The sequence below is a fragment of the Cololabis saira genome, chromosome 8 (genome assembly GCF_033807715.1).
Source record: "Cololabis saira isolate AMF1-May2022 chromosome 8, fColSai1.1, whole genome shotgun sequence".
NCBI lineage: Eukaryota > Metazoa > Chordata > Actinopteri > Beloniformes > Belonidae > Cololabis > Cololabis saira.
Window position 1 is genome coordinate 16,748,108 of NC_084594.1, and position 16,913 is coordinate 16,765,020.

Consider the following 16,913-nt stretch of genomic DNA (forward strand, 5'->3'; position numbering starts at 1 on the left):
CCCAAAGTAACTCAGTCAGTCATTGGTCATAGTTCAGTGTCCTCTTAGTGGGACAGAGTCAGAGTCAAGGTGGTTCTGTGTGTTGGTGGTGATAGGGGAATGGTTGGAGTGGTTATGGAGGGGCAGTGTGGGTTATGGAGCTGAGGGCCATTGTGTTGTAAGTCATCCAACATCCGCAACATCATTCAGGTCTGAAAAGAAACCTGGCCTGAACACAAAAAAGGCCAATAATAAATAAATAAATTTCCAAAACAATAATTCCAAAACAGTCTTTCTATAAATCATACAAATCAAACAGTGGTTTTTGCAAATCAACTAGTCTTCAAAAACCACTGCTGGTGAGTGTAGTAGAGTGGGTAACACACACTTTTTAGTAGTGCTGTGGCACAACCACATTTTAACACTGAGTTACATGAGGAAAATCCCAGACCAACAAAGGATATGTTGACATCTCCAGTTGTTCTCACAGTTCTCCATACTGCATTTAAGTCACATTCATGTTAAAAATAAGTACACACACACACACACACACATATACTGTACACTTTTTTTAACATGCTTTAATGCCCATACATGGGTCTCTGAAGTGACTCTCAACTCATAAACTCACAAAAATACAAAATCCTGTCTAAATCCTGTTTAAATCCTACATTCCCATCCCAGAGAGGAATTATCCAGTGTCCCCGCTTTTGTCTTTGCCCAACTTCAAATCATGCTTCATTGCACCTCACATGGGAAATTCGTTTGCTTTGTTGAAATTTTATTTTTTCTCCCTACTTAGAAATAAGGACTTCCCATGTGTCACAAAAGGAAGCTTTAGCACCAATTTAAAAAAAAACTGCTTTTCCACTAAAAAAAGAAAACAGTGGACCTCGGACCACAGCAGAGACAGACTTGGATAATAATTGAGCCTAAGGAATATAGCAAAAAATATATCTTTAGCCACATCTTTCTTTTTTTCTCTCCCCTAAGGCATGGCCCTTAGGCTGCTTTTATGGGGGAACATTGGATATGATGATTATTGTTGGATGTGAATCGCAAAAGACTTACTTGAAGTGTATTTTTATGAACCTTGAAGAAAAAAGATAGATTTTATAAGAGGGAGAAGTCAATAATAATTACTGATACAACAAATGAGAAAATACAATAATGGCTTGAGCCAGAGATGTGAGGACTGCTGACAGCAGCAACAATACTACATTGTGGAGGACACAATACAGAGGTCCTGGAGACATTAGTGCACTCCAGGAAAACACAGACACACACAAAGAAACCGAAAGTTAATAAAAATCAGTATCAATTTGGCTGATGCCTGCTAGACTTCTGATTACCACAACAAAGATGCAAAGATGTTAGAAAAAAGGTGATGAAATACAGCTGCAATTAGACACTTTCAGACATCTTTGCAACACAGTGGAGGGGAAAAAAAGCCATCATCTGGACCATTCTTTAAATACCATTACGATGTTAGCTACCATTCAGACTCATTTCCACAAAATTGGATATTTCATATCTAGCATCTCTTCTCTATCAATCTCAGCCAGCTGGCTGCTCCAATCACCTGTCGCTTCATTCCTGATCCCATATCCATACTGCTAAGAGCAGCAGGATTTGACAACTATCTGCTGCGGTTGCCTCGTGAGGAAATGCCCACATATTAACATTTGTTGATATGTTCAGGTCTTGCAGCCACGGATACTTTATTTCACTTTATTGTCCAACATGCATTTGTCTTTATTTAAACTCAACATAAACATCTGGTTGCATCTGTAAAATGTACGTATTAGTGTAGCAGAACCTGTCATGAGGTAGGTAGAGGAATGACAGATTTGGCAGGTATACGGTGAACACAGTATTACTTGGGTTTATATTGAAAAATATGTCAAAATGATAAAAAAAATGACATTAAATCTGTTTCGTGCATATTTGTTTGTCAAGCTAGCTTGCATTTTGTATCAAACATTAACTCAGCTGGTAGTACACATAAAAAAACACTTTTCACCAGAAAATGACTTCTCTCTCTTTTTTATTCTCTCATTTCCTTTTCAGCTCTGTCCTTCTTCTTGGGTGCAGCTCCACCACCATATTCTCAATGATCTTGTCTAATTGCTGCTTACTGGGATGACTACGCACAGGGTAAGGTGAGTCTGTGTCTGCATAAAAGCATTCTTAATCTTATCTTTAAAGTGTCACGCCAGGGGAAAACATCATCATTACATCACCTCTGCATGGGGATGCCCCAAGGCACGGTACTCAGGCCCCTTTTCTCTGGGCCAGATTATTCACTCATACTGCTCCTCAAATCACACGGCTTACACTTATATAGCACTTTCCAGCTGTACTCCTACAGCCCCAAAGCGCTTTACACTGCAAACATTCACCCACACACGCACACATTCACAGACCGGTTCAGTATCTTGCCCAAGGACACTTTGGTGGACACGCTCTACCAACTGAGCCACCTGAAGGATCAGCACTTTCAGCTTAGCCTGTGCAGGACTTTAGTTCTGGTTATCCCTGCCCATCATTTGTTCAACCTCGATATCGACATTAATAGCAGCTATACTATTGTCACTCCCACGAAGGTTACAATATTTGATGAGTTATCTTTTTCTGACCTTGTTGCTTTGCTGTCCTTCAACGTTCAAAAGATAAGATAAGTACCTCACTCAATATGCAACTCAACTCCTGGTACCGGCCATGGGTATATCCTGCCTTTATTACAGCAATGTCCTCCGAGATGGCTTTCCAGCTTGTGCAATTAATCTACTACAAAAGATCCAGAATGCAGTGACGCATCTGGTCTCTAATCTCTAATTAACCCAGATGGGTACATCTCTCACCTCTATTCATTGAGCTTCTCTGACTACCTGTGGCTGCTTGAATAAAGCACAAGTCCCTGTAACATGGTGATCTTGGGGTCCACTCATGCCTACATGTATATGAATTCGATTGCCCTGCGCTCTTCACAAGAACACAGACTGACCTTGCCCTCTCCTTACACAAGGCGATCTGGGTCAACACTGCTCCCCCACGTTGTTCCCGTTACCCATTGCAGCAAGAGCAGAGTCGTTCCTGTCTACGTTCAAGAAGGTGTTGAAAACGGATTTTATCTACACCTACTTTGTGATGTACTGTGTTAACGTAGCTTGATTGTACTCCTCTGTTGAGAGTTGCTCTGGATAAAAACGTAATCCAAAAACAAACAAAACAGCTAGTGGTTTGGACTGTCAGAGGAAAATATGGTTTTATCTGTTACTTAATTGCCAGCCATTACATTATTAGGGCCCGAACCCTGACAGTGCGAAGGCCCTATTGTACCTGTAGGACATTTTTTTTTCTTTCTTTTTTATTTTTCCGACGCAAGCCAGGCCTGGCAAAAAATAAGATATTTAATGGTTTGCATTAATGGGCGTGGCAAAATGGCTCAACAGATCCCCCTAGAAAACTTTGTGCCTCAAGCCCCACAATACGGTTTGACGTACATGCACGAAAATGGCCACACACCTGTATCATGTCACAACTTAAAGAAAAGTCTCATGGTGCCATTGCCGAAACCGAACAGGAAGTCAGCCATTTTGAATTAATCATGTAATTTTGGCGCAATTTATGCCATTCCTTCGGCAGTTAACGGCCCGAACCCAGGTGTGTTACATCAAAATGTGCGCATTACTTTTCTCTTTCAAAAGCGTTACCGTGGCGACGCTAGACGCCAAAAAGCGCGCCCCCCCTTCATCTGATTGGTCCATATTTGATTTCCTACTTTCTGCCATAACTTTTGAATGGTTTGACATAGAGTCGTGGGTGGTGTCATCTGACTCGGTTTTGAGTCCTTGACCATAATTGGTGCAAATTAGCCCCGCCCCTTCATCTGATTGGTCCATATGATAGTTCCTACTTTCTGCCATAACTTTTGAATGGTTTGATATAGAGAGTCGTGGCTGGTGTCATCTGCTAAATGTCCAGGCCTGAAGACATCTACATGCAAGTCATACAAGCGCTTCCACTGCAGCACGCCTGAACGTGGACAAGGGTGCAAGGGCCCGTTCATCGCTGCTTGCAGCTTTAATTTTGTTTATTGTTTAACCCTTTATGCCTGGCCTAATCTCAGGTTTATGTTCTTGTATGGCATTTGCCCCCCATACCGGGGACTCATTTAACATTTAACAACCTGGATACAGTCTTAACAAGACTGTTTCAAAAACATCAGTAGAAACATGAAACAAAAACTGTCTCTCAAGTATCTTTCTATCAGCTTGGTGTGGGGTAATGTGAGTGCGCTGCCTAGGAATTGTATGCTTTCTTACATGGTAATAACACAGTTAAAGAATTGCCTCTATTTGTATGTTTGCAAAATCACTCTATAGAAAGTTTCAAAAGGCAGCCCATGTGGAAGACCTGGATAAAGTTGAGTCACATGCTTCACTCCACATCTGGATACTGGGATATTGGGAGAGAATTTTGGTAATTATGTTTATTTGTTACTGAAAGCCAAAATGCTAATTTGGAGTAAGCCCATGTAAGCAGCAACATGTCTAAACAAAGTTTGTCAGTCTGTCTCAGCGTCTGTCACAGCGTTACCTCTTCCATTCTTGTCCATATGCTGTCCACCCAGGCAGCAGCCTTTTAGACAAATCAGAATAGAGAAAAATATACTAATTGGGTCCAATTAGCCCATTTTGTAACAATGATTAGAACTAGAACACAGTATATGGATGTAAGTGGGCATATATTAAAAGATCAACGCGGAGCAGTTGTATGTTGATTTATCAACTTAACCACACATTCACATCATGTTGTTCAAAAAAGATAAATATAGAAAAGCAGCGCTGCTGCCACTAATGAGCATAATGGAGGAGATGAGACAGAGAGGTGGCCTGCAGGTAGGAAGTAATTTGGGCAGCAGATGAGAAACAGCACGGTCCCATTAGTCATTTCACCAAAATGAACCCAAAATGCGGTGGACAAAAATTAGAAAAAGCAGATCCTAAAGTAAAAGGACAAACTTCCTACTTGGATAGGAATTAAGAGAGAAAGTAGCATGTAGGTGCAACTTAACAATTGGACTTGATGAACTGAGCATTAGCAAGTGTGACCCTTTTTATAAAACGTAGTTATTGGAAGCTTTTCAGATCTTTAGTTTGATGATCCAGAGGATTCAAAATGAAATGCTTTAAACTATCCCTCCATCCATTTTCTCTACCTGTTTTCTCCTTTGCAGCGTCACTGGGGTCTGCTGGAGCCTATCCCAGCTCATTACAGGTGAGAGGCAGGGGTTCACCCAGGACAGGTCACCAGTCTATCGCAGTGCTGTAAACTAGCAAAGGGAAATTTTTGAAGTTTGAATTTCCTTTTAAATTCTCTCAGGTGTATTCGGGTTTCTGTTGACACAATGCCAATCTGTAAATGGTTTATTGGTGGTTATTGATGGTCCTACAAGACAGTGAATCCTTTTGCGAACGCATCTTCTACATTTTGAATGACCATATAACATTTCACTTTTTCTTGTTCTTCTAAAGTTTTATTTGACCAAATTTACAACGTGGTCAGGGCCAGATAGACTAATATAATTTCCTATTATTCAATACCTTATCATTTCTATGTATGAGAGTAGACTTTTTTCACACGACCAGTTGAATGAGTCATTCCACACCTTTTTTTAATCCACACCAAGGTATCACTCTAATTTGGGATCCCATGATTTCTCCCATCCCTTTTTCTCCTCCCCTTTGGCTCCCCCTGGCTCCCCCTCTTTCCAGCTCACAAAATAATCTCACTGAAGGGGGACGCAGCTGCAGTGCATTTATAATCCTTTTCCTGTGTGGACGCTTGGTCTGCCTCTTCTTCTCCGCACTAAACCGAAGCACATCAGCCAACTTTTATATTGAGCTGCTAATCTTTGCATGGCTCATTTGCTCGTTTGGCTTCTCAGTTCACAGCCACGACCGCACACAGCCTGTGATGTAGGAAGCAATTTGCACACCGTCATCATCAAGGTGAGGATTTATTTATCATACTTTCTATTTTTTGCAAAAGTGACATTTTGCTACTTTTTGATAAATATTGTGTACATATATTTTTGTTAAACATCTTGTGTTTGTGTGTGTGCATATGTGTTTTTGTTGGGCTGATGTCTTTCTGAAAGAGAACAAGTCATGTTAAGCAACCATAAATTCTTCAGACGTACAAGAACACGCACACAAGAAAAAAATAACAGTATAATACAACAGTTCAGGACAAAAACACAATTATGGTTACCGTCTAAAATTGTATTCAGTTTCTTTTTTACAGGCATATATTTCCCTCTAATCATCAATTTTGTCAAACAACCTTGGATAATGGTTGATGTATTTTATTGTGTATGTATTGTATGTATTTAAATCAGCATAAGAGGAAGTCATTAGCATATATCATTGCAGCAGGTACAGTACCATGGAAATGATCAGCCAACAGGTCCTGAGGACAATTTGAAACCTAATATTGCACCAACAAAACCTCCTCATCACACAGGGGAATCTGCCACTTTAATACCTGACATGTCTGTGTTTGTGCTGCTTTATTTGTGTTTTTTTTTTAAATTCCAATATAATCAATAGTTAGTAGTTAATTTCAACTCTATTTTAAGTTTTTGTATGTGCTAAACTAAGTTTAATTGATTTAAAAAATTGATTTTTAAACATATTTCAACGTTAAGTGAATAAAATAATCCAAAGTTAAGAAAAACCAGGTTTCATTTAGGTTTTTTTGTTCTTGAAGGGGACATAGTAGGAAAAATAGAAATAAATCTTTACTTAGAAACATGCATTATATTTGATTCAAGTCAGAAACTCCAACATAACATGATCCTGACACTTTAAACAAAGAGCTGCCCCAAAAATTAAAAAAGATGTATTTCAGTGTATCAGTGCTGTGGCTTTACAAGAGAGGTCAGCCTGTCCAGGCTATGATCTTTTAGCTCCACCAACCACTGCCTTCCACAGCAGCATGGCGGTCGCTCGTGGACTTTCCACTGGCACTGCGTCCACGTATTTCAGCCATTCAACTTTGCAGGATAATGTGACGTTACGGTGCCAGATCAGGGACGGATTACAAAGCTTCCCAATGCTTATCTCAATCTATCTTCATATCATGCTGCGTTTGCTGTGCCTTTGACATGGGTAGGGGGAAGTTGTGTCAGCACATTTAAATGATGCACATCCTGGAGAAGAGGGGCGTTGAGCAGAGCTGAGGACTCCACCCCCGGCACTGAACATAATGGTACAGGAATGACTACATTTAATTAAGATCTCAGGAAATTGAGGTCGGAGAGTCTTCCCTTTTAAGGATCCCTGACAAAGACATTTTAATCCAAAGTGCTTTTGGCTAATTAAGAATTTGATCACGAAAAGATCTTCTGAAAATTAAGTAAGAAATGACATGAACCCTCAAATCCCTCAAGTCCCCAGATGGGGATGTTGATAAGAGAATGCAAGTACAAGCAAAATAGGCTTAGGGCTTATAAACAAGATTTTAAGTCTGTTAATTATAGTACTGTTTTGTTCATTCTTCCCATCTTTCTTTTGTTCGCAGGGCTCTAGAGTTGAACAAACTCAGACATCGCCAGAAGAGCTGTTGACAATTTCCCCCCAGCTCTTTTCACTAGGATAGAGTTCTGTTTGCAGGGCTCCACTTTATCTGCACCCCTTTATAACGCCACAATGCCACTGAACGCCTCAGCAAACAACACTGATGACCAATTCACTGAGATCAACCTTTCTGACATCCTCGGCCCAAAGCGATCGCCCTTTTTCTTCCCAGTTACAACAGTTTACCTTCTGATCTTTCTCACTGGTTTGTCTGGAAATCTCCTCACATGTGCGGTGATAGCAAAGCACAAGAGAATGCGGAACCCCACCAACCTTTACCTGGTGAGCCTGGCGGTGTCGGACCTGCTCGTGCTAATGTTTGGGATGCCCTTGGAGATTTACGACCTGTGGCAGAACTACCCGTTCCCCTTCGGCGAGGGCGGCTGCTACTTCAAGACCTTCCTCTTCGAGACGGTCTGCTTTGCCTCCATCCTCAACGTCACCGCGCTGAGCGTGGAGCGCTACATTGCCGTCGTGCATCCGCTCAAGACACGTTACCTGTCGACCAACCAGCACGCCAGACGCGTCATCACCGTCGTATGGGCCGTGTCAATGATATGTGCCATCCCCAACACCTCATTGCATGGCATCTTCTACTTGCCAGAGAGAATGGAGGAGTCAGCCATCTGTACTGTCCTCAAGCCGCTGTGGATCTACAACTTGGTGATGCAGATCACAACTGTGTGCTTCTACTTTATACCCATGATGATTATTAGTATCCTGTACTTAGTGATGGGCATTCATTTGGGCAGAGAAAGGAGGCATGCCAGGAGGAACCTGGGAAAGAACTTCTGTAGCAGCAGTCGAAAGAATATCAGCATAGAGAACGGGCGAAGGAGACAAGTCATCAAGATGCTCTGTGAGTAATGAGCACACAATTATCAATACGGTCTGTGTGGATCATTAGTCTTGATTTTGCACTTCTTTATTCCACACATTCCCCTGATCCCAGAATGCCACGTCAATAATTCAAAAGATATGTTGCCATAAACTAACAACAGCTGATGCAGAGGTCAAGAAGTCAAGAAATTAATTCCCACCACGACAACATGTAGACAGCACATCAAAACATTTCCCGACAAATTTCCTCATTTATGATTTTGTAAAGTGTTTTCTAACAAGTTGATGAGAATCATTTGGGAAAAGCTGATGATGAATAATTCCACAACCTACCACTTTCTTATGTTTTAATAAGGCTAGGCAAGTTTATTTGTATAAGAAAAGAGGTAAAATAATAAAAAGCGCAAGTTGTTAAAAAGTAAGGGCAGTAGAGTACAGCAGGTAAGTATTTAATTTAAGAGTACGCTTCAGTAAACAGTAATGATTTAGGCCTGATTTAAAGGAGCTGACAGTTGGAGCAGACCTCAGGTCTACAGGAAGTTTGTTCCACCGGTGAGGAGCAGAATAACTGAATGCTGCCTCACCTTGCTTGGTTCTGGTTCTTGTTCACGACAAACCAGATCCAGATGAACCTCAGGGGTCTGGGAGCTTAATAGGGAACTAACAGATCCAGCATGTATTTTGGTCCAACACCATTCAGTGCTGTCTAGACCAGCAACATGAAACTATGAATACAATCTGATGAAAACAAACAAACAAAAAAAGAAATCCTGGTTCAAAACATAACTTTTGGAAGGCTTCAAAATGTTTCAATATTTTTATTCCAAAAAATATTTACTGAGACAGAAATTGGTAAATATTGTTTAGAAATAACCCATAAAACATAAAATCTTCTGGTTCACATTAAGGTTACAGACAAAAACAAATTTATATTTAATGAACTGTGGAAAAATGTAATATATTCTAAGCATTGCCATTTGAAACTTGAATTTGAGAGTTTGAAAAAAAAACCCAACCTTATAGATCATCTATTTTCTATACCTTCTTCATCCCGTTCTTGGCTGTATGCAGGGCCAGGCAGTCTTCCATCCATCCATCCATCATCCGCCGCTTATCCGTTCCCGGGTCATGGGGGCAGCAGCCTCAGCAGGGATGCCCAGACTTCCTTCACCCCAGACACTTCCTCCAGCTCCTCCGAGGGGAGTCCGAGGCGCTCCCAGGCCAGCCGATCTCTAAGGGAGCGTCCAGCCACCCTGCGGAGGAAACTCATCTCGGCCGCTCGTATCCCTGATCTTGTCCTTTCGGTCACTACCCAAAGTTCATGACCATAGGTGAGAGTAGGTGCGTAGATTGACCGGTAAATCGAGAGCTTCGCCTTTCGACTCAGCTCCTTCTTCACCACGAAGGTCCAGTACATCGACCGCATAACTGCGGACGCTGCACCGATCTGTCAATCTCACGCTCCATTGTTCCCTCACTCGTGAACAAGATCCCGAGATACTTGAACTCCACCTGAGGCAGGACTTCTCCACCCACCCGGAGAAGGCACGCCACCCTTTCCCGATGGAGAACCATGGCCACGGTTTTGGAGGTGCTGATTCTCATCCCTGCCGCGTCGCACTTGGCCGCAAACCGCCCCAGCACATGCTGAAGGTCCCGGTCCGATGAAGCCAACAGGAAAACGTCATCCGCAAAAAGCAGATATGAAATCGGATCCCCTCCAGCCCCTGGCTACGCCTAGAAATCCTGTCCATAAAAATTTTGAACAGGACCGGTGACAAAGGGCAGCCCTGCCGGAGTCCAACATGCACCGGGAACAAGTCTGACCTACTGGCGGCAATGCAAACCAATCTCAGAGACCGGACAGCCCTTAATAGAGGGCCCCGGACTCCATATTCACTGAGCCCCCCCACAGAATGGCACGAGGGACACGGTCAAAAGCCTTCTCCAGATCCACAAAACACATGTAGACTGGTTGGGCAAATTCCCACGAACCCTCGAGCACCCTGCGGAGGGTATAAAGCTGGTCCAGTGTTCCATGACCGGGACGAAAACCGCATTGTTCCTCCTGAATCCGAGGTTCAACTATCGGCTGTATTCTCCTCTCCAGTACCCTGGCGTAGACTTTCCCGGGGAGGCTGAGAAGTGTGATCCCCCTATAGTTGGAACACACGGTCCCACTTTTTAAAAAGAGGGACCACCACCCTGGTTTGCCACTCCAGCGGTACTGTCCCCTTCCTCCATACAATGTCGCACAGGCGTGTCAGCCAAGACAGCCCTACGACATCCAGAGACTTGAGGTACTCAGGGCGAATCTCATCCACCCCCGGTGTCCTGCCACTGAGGAGCTTACAAACTACCTCAGTGACCTTGGCTTGGTTGATGGATGAGCCCGCCCCAGAGTCCCCACTCTCTGCTTCCTCAGTGGAAGGCATGTCAGTCAGGTAGTATTCCTTCCACCGTCCGTCGAGGTCAACAGCTCCCCACCCGCACCAGGCAGTCTTTAAATATTAAAATATTAAAAAAATATGAGCGTGAACCTTCCACCACAGTCTTATATGTATATATAGGGGTCATGTGCCTGTGGACATGAAGGCACATGCGGAAATGCTGCATCACAGCTTTTTTATTTATTTATTTGTGAGACTGCAGCAGAAGTTTTGAATAAACATGGGATGGGGAAAATGTAACCCCTACATTTACAGATACATGAAAAAGTGAGCAAACCTTTTTTGAAAAAATCTTTTTTTTCTGCCTCTGACATTCATTTAAAGCAGCACAACGTAACTTTCAGCTTTTCTGAGTTTGGCGGCATCTTTTGGACAAAAGCGGTAGTGTTTTACCAGAAAGAACACTACGTTTCCCATGAGCATCAGCGCGTATTGCCGGAAAACTCCTGTCCTGTCGCGTGCATTTGTTTTGAGAGAAGACGGGACGCTTTTCTGTTTCACCAAGTGAACAGACGGAACGCAAAAAAAAAGATGTTAAACTGCTGGAAAGGAACTGGAATTTACCGGGATACCTTAAACAAGGAAGCCAGGGAGCGGTATATGGAGAAAATAATGATTATTAACGGTCTGGATCCATATGAAATCCCTACTGAAGAATGGAGCTCCTCGCAGAGCTGCACTCTTTAGAAAGGATTTACTGCCGCAGTTCTGCAGAACCACCGTCTCCGGCTACCTGGTTTAGGAGTGTTTGGCAGCTGCTTTGGTAAATGTTTGACTCGCCATGTGTTTCAATAAATTTGTATAATAGTACAACATACAGTACATGTTTTGTATCCCTCTTACTTCTCTTTTCTTTTTTTTGACTGCTATATTATGTTGAAGAGGCTCCGAGGCGTGAGCAATATTTTTGTTTTCCTCGTGAGATTATTTTTTTCCTCTGCAGCTACAAATAAGAGTTAATATTTTTTCCTCAACAAACTAGTTTTATCTGAAGATTGGGGTTAATTGCACCGCAGAGAGCTGGCCAGCAACTGCGTTTAGCTGGCGAAGTGGGGAATAAAACCCGTGTTTTGATCCGACCCGGTCTGTGTGAGTGTTTGTGGTTTAAGGCTGATTTATGGTTCTGCGTTAAATTGACTCAGAGCCTACGGCGTAGGGTACGCAGCGACACGCACCGTACGTTGCGCGTCGCCACGTTCCCTACGCCGTAGGTCTGCATCGATTTAATGCAGAACCATAATTCAGGCTTTACTGTGTGGAAGGTTTGGTCGTTACAGCCGCGATCCAAGCGAGCCGACGACTCTTTCACTCTTTTACTCTGTTATATCAGATACTTGGCCTGCGTGGTTCTGCCTCCGAGCAGGAAACCGGTGAAAAGTTAAACCATTAGCGATCTTTTCCCCACGTCTGTTGTGTGGAGCTGCTGCAGCCACAACGCAGCAACGGGTTACCAGCTTCTGCGGAGCTGCGCTCCACGCCCCGCCCATTTTCGTCTCGACTGCGAATTGGGAAGGAGGAGGAAGTGACGTATGCCGTAAAGCAGTCAAAGCCGTAAAGATTTGTAGTTTTTTAGTGTGGCAGGGTTCCTACCATGCTCCTCAAAGTTACATAGTGCCAGTGAAGGCGATACAGACCCCTCAGACCATGACAGAGGTGTCATTAAACATGTTGGAAGTTGATGTACCATCACAATGACTCTGGAAATATGATATTAAGGTGGAAAAGTTACGTAGTGTCACTTTAAAGGGGACCTATTATGGCATCTAATACCTATTTTAAACAAGCCTTGAATGTATTAAAAACAAGCTTTTGATTGTTTTTGCTAAATAAATTAGAAATTCAGCCTCTGAGACATGTCTTCATCATCTCATTCTCTAACCTCATTATCTATGAGGGATTCTGAGTGGGCGGGGCTATGATAATGAGGCACTGTGCTGATTGGCTGCCTGAATGACGCGATACACCGCTACGAAAAAATGGCGGAAGCTCCGGCCGGCAGAGTTAGTTGTGGGCGTGGTTTCACGTATCGGAGGCCAACCTATGTAAATCGCTCCCGTCGTTGGGTAACAACGTCGACGGGAGCAGAATCTGAACGGCTCATAGAAGCCACATGACACTGGATGGCTCATCCGGGCGGCTGTACAGACACTGCAGAATTTGGTTGCTTTCCTCCTTCTCTGAGTTGGCAGGCTGAGGGGAGACCACTTCATATATGTTAAAGCAAGAAAAAACGTGTTTTTCATTATAGGTCCCCTTTAAGTCACAAACCGAGCTGATGTGCTTCATTTGGTAACACACAAACAGTTATAATGTCTTCTTTTTTATTCAAATATATCCTTTATAACTCACAGTACTTGAGGAAATAGCAAGTGACTCAACAGACTAATGACTTAGGTACAAGCTAATCTCAGTCAGCAGTACACATGGAGACCCATGTGTGATATAGATCTACTTTGATTGGTCAAAGACAGATTTAAATCTTGCTCTGCTGATGTGAATCATATCACACAGACAGGTGATCTCTGAAGACAAACCATCAGGAGAAGCTGATCTGCATGAACCTGGAGAGGAATACAAAGTCAAGTGTTCCAGCATCCTTCACTCAACTCATAGATACATTGCCTATAAATGGAAAAAGTTTATTGCTCTGCTACAAGTGGTCACCCAGCCAGATATTGAAATAGATGCCGCAAGTTTTATGAAGAATCTTATTTCAGTCACTAATTTCTACAGTGAGGCAGGTTACAGCCATTTAGACATATAAAATATACTTTCATGATGTAAAAATGAAAAAAAGGGTTTGATCAACAAACATCCCCAAGGATATAATGTTTTACAAACTGCAGGAGTGCAAATTGTTTTAATTATCACTAAGAAGGATTACGGTAATAGAATTACATTTGTGTGGAAAAAATGAACATAAAGGTAGATTTTAGAAAGGATGTTAAAGTCATTCTATATTTGAAAAACTCCAAAGAAATGAACCCACTCCAATAGATGTATGTCCATATTTTAGGCTTTCAGTGTTAAATATACCAGCCAAATCAGTTAATGTCTCCTCTCTTCTTTCCAGAGAAATCCACGAAATGGCCACAAACTCATAACCTCTCATATCATAGTGAAGGCAATAACACAGCATGGAAAGCAGCAAGAATATTTCCTATTTTATTGGTTGCCATGGTAATCAGTCTCTTTCCGGTTGTGGGAACTGCATCGTCGCACAACAAGCGTTTTACTTGCTCTGCATTTGCTTGTTGGAAATCAACTCCCGCTGTGGCTTTACAAGAGAGAGGTCAGCCTGCCCAGGCTCTGATGTTTAACCGACACCCATCAACCACTGCCTTGCGCAGCAGCATGGCAGTCGCTTGTGGACTTTCCACTGGCACTGCGTCCATGGGATTTCAGCAAATTACATGCCATCAAAAAAGATATGGTTTCTTTGATTGTCTGCTAGTTATAAAGCCTCTTTTCCTGGTGAAAAAAAGCCCCTGACTACAATAAAACTCACATGTTACACTCAATACAAAATAGTTTCCAGGGATTAAAGCTGCTTTGAACCAAGACAGTCACAAAAAGATGTCTAAGAGCATGATTTCAGCATCAGCAAAACACCAAAGAGGCCAGTTATCATAGTTAAGTAATCTACCATGATTGTCACTTTCATAAACATTTGATAATGGGGTTTGATGTAGATGATATGTGCAGTTAAAACTGGTAGCGTTTGAACAGAGGAAACCTGCAGTCAGGTGACTGGAGGAAACAGTAGTGTGGCTCATTTGCATGTTCATAGGGATATGCATATTAAATTAGATAAAGGAGCGGAGGGCATTGCCCTTCATGGGGAAAACTGACTACGTAGTTTTGATGCATGAAGAAAACTCCCTTAGAGGTTTAACAAATTCAAAGAGAAAGACTTTAAACAAAGGAGCGTTGCCTAAAAGGGGCCTCAGCAGTGTGACGTCTGTTTTAACACTACAGCCTGAATTTAAAGTCAAGCTGTGTCGCCAAATATTCAAATACACCAAACATGTCAGGCTGAATTATATGATATGTTCGGCAAAATAACTTATGTAGATGCAGATTCCATTTATGGGACATGATGAAAAGGTAGCGGAAAACAAAGACACGTGTTTATACGGGTCTCAATATTCCTCTATGGGTGAAAGTCTGATGGCTTAAATGAAGTGAAACAAAATGATACATAATACAAGTGTCTTTCTATGAAGGAGACCTTACAAAAGCTGAGAAAAAAGTAATACAACAGCCAATAATCTCTGGGAACTGGGAAACGAGAGAAACAGTGATAAATGTCAGCCACTGCTTATAGATATTTTGTTATAGAAATTGAGCGTCTCCGACATTCAGACAACAGCACTTTGAACCCGGCTGTTTACAGAAACCAGATTAAGCCCGTGTCTTTAGTACCTCTGACAGTGAGAGCATGCTTATATATATATATATATATATATATATATATATATATATATATATATATATATATATATATATATATATTTTTTTTTTTTTGTATTTTTTTTTTTTTTTGAGAGAAATGTTGGAGTCCTCCAAGACCAAATATTCATTTACAGCTGCTTTGTTTCCAGTTTTTATATAAAGGCAATAACAGAACTGTAACAGCACAGCAGTATCCCAGTGATTTATTTTTTGCAGTACAGATAATGAGACAACTGCTTACTTCAATATTGTATTGTGTTAATACGTTGCTTGTTGATAAATTGTTGATAGTGGCTTCTATAAAGTAATATGTGGCAATTGGTATATAATGGCATCCTAAATATTTACTTTTCCAGAGTCTCCTAAGACTTCTGCTTGTTAGTTAATTGGATTTCAGACCCAAAGGTAATAAAGAAGAAATTAAAAGAATATTGATCCACACTTGAATGCATGCTTCAACCTCTTTTAGAACTTTTTTAAATACATATTTATACATTGTGGGGTTGTTACTGCGGTGGCTCAGCTGGGGGTGTCTATAATTTTGCTCTCCTTCACTCTTGGTTCTCCAGCGATTGTGGTGGCAGTGTTTGGAGTCTGCTGGGCGCCCTTCCACATTGAGCGGATCCTGTGGAGTTCGGTCAGCCACTGGACTGACCTGATGCACAACATTTACCAGTATGTCCACATCCTGTCCGGCATCCTGTTCTACCTCAGCTCCGCAGTCAACCCCATCATCTACAGCCTCCTGTCCACACGGTTCAGGGAGTGCTTCCGGGAACTCGTGTGCTCCCACTCGGAAGACAACACCTCTGTCAGAGACTCCCCGCCTTTCCCGAGGTTTAACTGCGCCATTTCAAATTCCAGCCATCAGATGGAGAGAAAGGACTCCAATTCTTTTACCCCTTTTCTATCTCCTAATGTGTCAAGTATAGACTCTACAGTTCTCGAATGTGCATGTAAGGAAGCAGCTTACAAAACCTCAGAGCTCTGAGACTCGCTTTGAACACATGAAGGAGCAGCGGAGGCCAAATCTTTTTAAAACACCAATTTAACATTTGGTGACATAGCTTTTTTTGCTTCCTTGGCTCAACTTGGCTTGAAGGAAAAACAAAAAGACTGGTGTAAAATTAGCACCATCTCTGTCCAAAGCGGCGCTCAAAAGCCAGGTCTCTGATGTACTTTTCAAAAATTTAATTTTAAAGCTCTACTTTAAAGCTTTACAATATCATCTAATTGAAGAAACATGGCCGTTTCTCAATAGAATAAATAAAACAAGCACTTTCTGGTCTCTGGTTCACAAACAGAACAAAAATATATATATTAAAATAACAAACGTATATAGATACAACATATACATGCACAGAAGAGGAAGCAGACCACAGGTGTCAAATTCCCATCCTCTTAAATGTTTCACTTCTTCAAAGGTATTGTGACATGAAAAACAAATTTTTCTTGATTTTTTGTGTTTTGTTGGGTGTCTTGACATCAATTACACCCAAAAAAAACCGAACTTTTAACATTCAGTGTATTGTGTGCTTTCTGG

The 16,913-nt window shown here is 41.9% G+C and overlaps 1 protein-coding gene across 1 annotated transcript; it reads left to right on the top strand.

The window, feature by feature from the left end:
* The first annotated feature begins 2,121 nt into the window (after positions 1 to 2,121).
* nmur3 (neuromedin U receptor 3) lies at positions 2,122 to 16,361 on the top strand. The gene is made up of 3 exons (XM_061728251.1): positions 2,122 to 2,141; positions 7,643 to 8,484; positions 15,940 to 16,361. The coding sequence occupies exons 1-3, from the start codon at positions 2,122 to 2,124 to the stop codon at positions 16,359 to 16,361; spliced, it is 1,284 nt and encodes a 427-aa protein (XP_061584235.1).
* The last annotated feature ends 552 nt before the right edge of the window (positions 16,362 to 16,913 follow it).

What these genes read in the sequence shown, in the direction of transcription:
- nmur3 (XM_061728251.1), top strand. Translation starts at nt 2,122, where the DNA reads ATGACTACGCACAGGGTAAG. An exon ending in ATGACTACGCACAGGGTAAG is followed by an intron (nt 2,142 to 7,642) that starts GTGAGTCTGTGT and finishes TCTTTTCACTAG; the next exon opens with GATAGAGTTCTGTTTGCAGG. An exon ending in ACAAGTCATCAAGATGCTCT is followed by an intron (nt 8,485 to 15,939) that starts GTGAGTAATGAG and finishes TTGGTTCTCCAG; the next exon opens with CGATTGTGGTGGCAGTGTTT.